Here is a 7,500-nt window from a genome sequence, read left to right as displayed (position 1 = left end):
TTGGTTTCCAAGAAGTTATTTCGAGTCATATATATAAGCACTTGAAATCAGCTTCATCAGCTGACAGATAAGCACCAGTGTCTACTGGTTGATGTTGCTGTGCCGGATGACTGGAATATTGCAATGACTGAGGCTTGGAGGATTGAGCAATACCAGAAGTTAGTTTGTGAAGTAGGACGGATACACCAGTTACATGTAGAAGTTGTAGTGGTGCCATTGAATATAGGGCCCTTGGAACAGTCTCAAAAGACTTTGTGGCAGGATTACCTAGTAGGTACACCTGATATAACTGGCAGTGCCCAGATGATGGCCTTGTTGGAAACATCACTTATCCTCAGAAAGGTGCTGTATCTCTGAGCTGCAGGAAGGAGCTGAGACATGGCATAGAAGACCCAGCAAGAATAGGCCAGTTTTGTATTCTAACGGTTGGACTGGATCTAGCATGAAATGGAGGCTAACACGGGCAAATTAATTTGCATTTGAAAAGATTTGCCTGCATTGGCCTCCATTCCATGCAAGATCCAGTCCAGCTGTGAGAATTCGAAAATGGTCTATTGAAAGCTGGAGAGAATCTCCTAATAATAAAAGTAGGAATAATAATAATTCTTGACTTTCTGTGGACAGAACAACCTGTCAGAAGATGATCTTAGCCTCAGCCCAGACCTGGGGCTTAGAGACTAAGCATTTGCTGGAGGATAAGCGTGGTCCCAATGACTCGCAGATGCCTGCATTCCTCCAACGCGTCCAGAATCCCGAGACCGACCAGACACTGCGCCCAGACAACCAATGGCACAATCTTTGTTGACACCCAATACATCCTCCTGATTTCTTTTTCCAGAGGAGAATAGTTGGTAATTTTCTCATCTTCTTTAGTCATCACTTTCTTATCCAAGGCACCAGGAAATCAACAAACGTCCACTCCTGAGCTGCTCGATCCATCACAGTAACATTTCGGATTAAATGTTCTATCTTCTGTGTTGGCTCTATGCTCCTATCCTACCAAATCTCCACATTCCGATTCTCCGTCACTCTTGCCTCATCTGGAACCTTAAACCACACATCAGTGCAGTTCACACCCACCATACTTCAGACATAGCTCCCAGTACACCCTCAACCCCATCTGATCATGCCTCCTCCAATACTCCCTCTGCGCCAAATCAGTACAACCATGTGCCTCTTGCCCAACTGATTCCACCTTCTAGCCACGCACTCTACACTTAAGATCTACAGCCTCCTCCTCAATGGTGGCCTGAGAAAACCTCATATTTAAACTCCCCAGTAAAGAAGAAACGATTGAAATACATGTAGTTGGCAGTATACTATTTATCAGTTTACTACCCTTTCAAAAATGCCTGCTTTAGCAGCTACAAATTCAATAAAAGTTCATTAATCAACAATTTGAACCTGCATTTAGTGTGTGTTGGTGAAAAGCCAATCCTGACATTAATTTTCCTTTCATTCATTTCATGTGGGAGATAAACAAGTCCATACTGTATTTTCAAAGAAACTAACTTTGCTTATAAATAGGAGATTAATAAATTATTACTGTGTATACATATGAACCTGCAATTAACCTCCCAACTACAAAGTATTAACTAAAAAATAATCAGGAAAAAAAGTTGGAGGCAATGAAAGAATATTAGTCAAGAATACACTAATCTAAAAAGATGTAGAAAAAGACTCTGTGGTGAGCAAGGGTGAAGTGTGGGCATTGACTAGAACTGCATCAAGCAGTCATAAAAATAGTCAAATTTCAAATAACCTCATGTGACCCATAACTGCATCTCACAGTCACATTAATTAAGGCACATCAAAGATGCAACCAACCACTTACCTAAGCGAGTAACTTGAGAAATACTTCATGAAAGATCACCATTTGCATGATTTCCAAGTTTTGTTTTTGTCAACAGTTGATCCAACACCAAACAAACCAATGTCAGCAAGAACTGCTACAGACCATCGGCGGCTAAGAGAAACACATGAGTTACAGCTTCTGAAACAAGCAGGACAGCCAGTGCAGCCCATGGGGAGGGGGCAGGGGCAGAGGCAGCCAGTCGCTAAACCTCCCGCTGCTTCTTCTTTGTCTGCTACTGGTCCACCTATGTCACAGCAACCATCTCACAATGGTGTTAGTGAAACAACTTACAATATGCCCGAGGTACCAAAACCAATCTTATGTACAGTATAACATCTCTCTCATAGTGTGCGTGCCAGGAATGGTCAGTTAAGTGTGCCATAATTATTCAATAGCAGGGTTAGCTTGACTACAGTACCGCCTGAAAGTATTGACCCCTTTACCGCGTCATTGCCGCGTCACCCTGTCGCGACTTTCCCTCGGTATTCCCGCGGTAGGCCGCTTTTCTGCCGAGGGAAAGTCAACCGAGGTAAACCCTCGGTAATTAAAATTCCGCGGTAGAGTTGGGTTTCCATTGACTTTGTGTTTCGATAAGCTATTGTAGATTGTAATGTTGAGATCCCACCGAACAACAGAAACTGAACAAGTTTCGGCTGAAAAAATTGCGAACAGCAAAGAGCCGCTAATCATGCACCTTGGTTTCCTTTCCTTTTACATGCGAAAAGAATATCCGTACCGTAGCTAGATTCCGACCACATTTGAAACCTTCTTTGCGACATGCATTTGTATTTTGATTGCAGTGATTATTTCGAAGACTTATGGTGGACTATTCATTCGAAGGTTCGACGCTTGTCCCACTTACGTGGACTTCGCCGTCATTTTGTACATTTAAGTTTATGGGAGAATATGTCCCCTTGTTTTTTGCAGCTCAGCGCACGGAACATACATTTATTCATTTATTATTTCGATATCCTGCAAACAGGAGAGGGTTTTGACAATATTTACAAACTGAAAGCTTACATGTTCAGGGTGAACGGCTCGAAAACCTTGCGTGACCAAGTTACGACTTCTTGTGGTTTCCTACTGCAGTATTACTTTCTAAGGTTGTTTAGTGTAACAAATCACAAAAAAGAAAAACACTCCAAGGAAAGAACCCAGGATAACAAACCCCTGAAATAGTCGAAAATTATTTGATCTAAACTGAAAAGATTGTTTTCGTGCTCTGGGTAATCATTGGTGCATATCGGCGTGGTTATGCAAAATTAGAGAGCTTACGAAACGACGACGCCGACGGCAAAGACGACGCTACAAAACAATAGGTTTAGTGAGCAAAAACAATGGCTTTGCACGCTCTGCACGTGCGTTTTACATTTCGGTACATTTCTTTGCCGTCATCTCCTAAATGACGACGTGAAATGACCAAATTCAAGGTTCTGTGGAGGACGTTAGCACATGACGATGAGTTTTCAGTTCTCTCTCTACGCTTCCAACCCACTCGTACCGGTTTAATTCCTCAACAGTTACTACACATTTTTACCGCGAAACGACATGAAATAGTTTCGTAGTGAAATAAATAACGCGAACTCGTATTTTTAAATGAAGTCCTTGCAGCCGTCGTCGTCTTCGTTTCGTAAGCTCCCTTTTATCACGAGTGGACGCCCGCTGCGAAAAGAGTTGCACGTGAAAGCGCAACGTGAACACTGGAGCAAAGATGGTTCGAATTTGTTTCGCTTGCTGGTTTTGCATTTGTTAAAATTCGTTTGCAAACGATGAGCGTTCAGATAAATAAGGACTTCTTTTATCCACTAACTACAGTCTATTCTTAAATTTGTTTTCCATGCGTAATCAACATGCTGCAATTAAAAAATATTTATGGAATTCAAGTAGACCATTGCACGACTGATAAAACAACGCGAACATGTATTTTGCTGCAAATGCTAGGATATAACAATTTATTGCTGATGAAAAGCGATGAAAAAAGAAACCATTCTTAAATTATTCGTCGGTACGTTTGGTCTCTTAATAGTACCGACAAAGGCTCCGATGCCTCGGAAGAATGTTGCGATTAAAATTGAAATTTGACAAGTTTAACAATAATACAATGTATGTGGAAGGAATACCTGCTTTTAACCAAAATGACGATGATAAAACGAAGACAATCGCACAAGTTTGAATTTCAGGTCTCCAAATAAAATAAAGTCAGGCTTAGGTCTACGGAAAAACCAAACAAATAATTTCTCACGCACACATACAGTACTAGTTATAGCTGTCGCTAAAGTGCCAACGAGCCAAGCTTGCGTGATCTGGCGGCTGCAAACATCACGCGGCGTACTCGTGCGGCACTCTCATTGGTTATCGCTACGGTCAACATTTCATCGCTTTGGTCTACATTACAGCTTTTGGTCTACATTACAATTAAATTTGAAGCGCTTCTGAGATTTCGTCCGCCTAAAAATCTTCTCGCGGCTCTATAAGCTGCCGCCTCGCCAGGCCTTCTGTCTTCAGAAGGCCTGACTCGTTGGCAAAAATTTGAGTCCTTACGTAAAGGCACACTTTCTCATTTTGATTACAATTTCTTGCATTACGAATCGATTCTTCACACCATGAGATATAAAATTTGACAGTCTTCCACTTATTTTACAAGAGCAACAGATCATTGTTCTTTCCCGCGGCAAGCCTCGTCTTTTCTCCCGCGGCAAATTTCCCGTGGCAAAGTGCATCTCGGTTTTACCGAGGGAAAAAAATTTGCATACCTCGGTGCCGCGCGTCCACTACCTGCGGCAAAGACGAGGTATTGCCTCGTCCCTAGGGGTCAATACTTCTAGGCGGTACTGTAGTTCATGGTGTTTTTGGGTGTGATGCGATTAGTTATCAAAACCTTGAACTGTACTGTGAATTGTGATTGCTGCTCCATGTCCATTCCGATTCAATTTACATGGTTTGGTGTGAGCGCAAAATTGAACCATAGACATAATGTAGCTTTACCATATGTTTTAAGCCAGGCTGCCTTTCTGATTGTTTTTGCATTGTAGCCAAAGTCTGTGAAAGAAATGGTGTAAAATAATTAATGTATAATATTATGGAATGGGACGAAAATAGAACAGAAAAAGTTTCATTGCTCATTAATTTTATTATCATCCAGTTCCTATTATTTTTTTATGGGTATGGACGGTACTTTAGCCCAGTTAGGCCACGGCAAATAAAATTAAAATAATTTTAAATAATATTACATGTATGTTAATGTATAATGGCTTGTGATGTTATCATGTTTCACACTGCACAGTCCACTCTAGGGTGACAAAACCAGTACTAGTAGCCCTTGTTAATTTGCATGCTTATTGTTGACTGCAAAAAAATGTCTGACACTCTACAGCTAGTGGCTGACAACGCCAGAGTGGATTGCAATCTGCTATTCAGAATGACGAGAAATCATGCATTTTGATGACATTGTCGTGGATCCAGCTGCAATAATTATTTTGAATTGAAGCTCACAGTTTACCTAAGTTAATGGGCAAACTTTGCTCAGATTCATTCATTTGAACTTACCACGTACATGTATTACTAAAGCTTCATTATTCTTTATTAATTTTAGTGAATGATATTTAAGTATGATCTCAGTTGTACACTGTAGATGACCAATCTAGCTGTTGGTTGAAGGGGAATTGACACTGCACAGCTACATGCAAATCCTTGGTTTTGAATTAATGGCAAATGGTTCTTTTGTAATTATTTTATTGACTTCAAATTTTATTTTTCAGGCTACCAATGGAGAGACGAGACAAAGTGGGAATAATGATGAGTGGACAACGGTTGGAAGAAAAGGTGAGGAAGCAATAATAATTATGGTGTATTGAGAGAACAAGGAATATTGACGTGCTCAAAATCCAGTCGCAATTTTTGCGACAAGATACGAAAATTTAGTCGCAATTTCACAACTTTTAGTCGCAAATTTGTTGTGTTGCATTGTGTTTGCAGCGGTTTAGCAAAACAAAATATGAGCCCACAATACTTATATTTAAACAGACTTACCGGTAACTGATTAGAGTATTGCATGTACACTCTAATCAGTTAAGTCTGTTCAAATATAAGTGCTACACGGCCAACGTTTGCAAAAACGTAATCCCTCCTTGTACTTGTACATGTTCTTAGAACAGGCTGGTAACTTCCCTTCAGTTAGGTTAGAATGGCAAGAAGAGCAGATCCCTTTCAGTATTATCAACACTTTTTTGACGGTTATGCACTCCTCCAACAAACTTTGCAAATGTTCACCACTATATTTGCTACTGTTACATGTACTTTGGTACATACGATTTGTGCCATAACTGACCACAGCAAGTTCATATATATTCAGCGCCATGTGTTACCTTATTGTGAAAAGACTGAATCACTTTTGACATGGAATGACTGTCTAATAGTCTTGACCTTGATGAATTTCAGTTTGGTATAGCTTTCCTTGTTCTGTGCTTTTCTGTTTAGTTCTCTAATATGTTCTGGATAGGAAGCTTTACCCTTATGAAAAATAATAATGTTTTTCCTTGCTGCTTCCATATCTTTCAGATCTTTTTAGGCATTTAATTCGCATTGTTTTCGGTACACCTCAAATGCCCTTGGACACCCCCCCCCCCCCCCCCATTGATGAGTAAAATCTATTAAGTGTCACTCCCAGGGGTCAATGGGTTAAATTCCTGGAGGATTTGGACATGGCAGCCATGACATCTTGTGAAAATTGAGAATTATGATATTGTGCATGACCCTGCATCATTTTGTTTCGTCAATTAGCACTTCCTTGATGATGTTAGCAAACATTTTGCTGACACAGGCCTACCATTTTAAAAGACACCCTTTTTTACTTTAATCTAGTGGCCGTAGTAAATTTGGAAGTGACCTATGAGGCATAATTAACTGTTTGTGTGAGCAAAAATTAATGTTAATTTCATTTTTGTCTTGTACCATGCCTTTACGTGCCTTGCGTACATAACAAAGACTTTATACTTTTTAAAAATCTTATTATTTCTTTAAAATCATTTATACCAGCCAAACTTTAAGCAGTACATGTATAATGAACTGTGACACCATAGGCAGCCCAAGCTCGTGTCACTACAGACTCCAGTAGCACAGCCATTGAGAATTTAAACGCGTTATAAGACTTTGTATAGGAAATAAAATACAGTCAATTATGAAGCTTAATAACAAATACTCAATTTAACGTTCATTCAATAAAATGAATAAAAATGACTCACCTCTGGTGTATTCTTGTGCCTTTTATTTTACCGTTTCGGGAAGTCCTTGTTTTCAATGTTAAGAGGAAGTCAAGGCTGCACACTAAGATTTCGACTGTTGTCAGCTCAGAGGCGGTTTGCGACTCGAAAATCCATCCCAGCCACGATTTTTTCATGCAAAGCTAAAGCCACATTATTTGCGAACCTCTGTGAATGTTTCGTCGTCAAAAATCGTCACCTATGTTGACACCAGAGGTTTATCTAAAAAAAATGAAGGCAGCAGGGTAAGACCTCTATACACTATTTTTTTTATTTTTAGTTTTTGCATTATTGGGCTCAGTGAATATTGGTGAATAAAAGCCTCGACATTGCCTCGGTTTTTATTCACCGATAGTCACCTCACCTATGGCAAAAAATTGTTAAATA

At 40.0% G+C, this 7,500-nt stretch overlaps 1 protein-coding gene across 3 annotated transcripts in view; it reads left to right on the top strand.

Annotated features, from left to right (window-relative positions):
• Positions 1-7,500, top strand: part of LOC137998725 (uncharacterized) — a 36,162-nt gene that overhangs the window by 14,958 nt on the left and 13,704 nt on the right. For all 3 annotated transcript variants that reach the window (XM_068844640.1, XM_068844755.1, XM_068844687.1), the window contains exons 9-10: positions 1,911-2,158; positions 5,614-5,677. In XM_068844640.1, the coding sequence (XP_068700741.1) occupies positions 1,911-2,158; positions 5,614-5,677 (312 nt within the window). The remainder of the gene's footprint in view (positions 1-1,910; positions 2,159-5,613; positions 5,678-7,500) is intronic.

Source organism: Montipora foliosa, chromosome 1, assembly GCF_036669935.1.
Source record: "Montipora foliosa isolate CH-2021 chromosome 1, ASM3666993v2, whole genome shotgun sequence".
Classification (NCBI taxonomy): domain Eukaryota; kingdom Metazoa; phylum Cnidaria; class Anthozoa; order Scleractinia; family Acroporidae; genus Montipora; species Montipora foliosa.
This window is presented reverse-complemented; position numbering and strand designations above follow the sequence as displayed.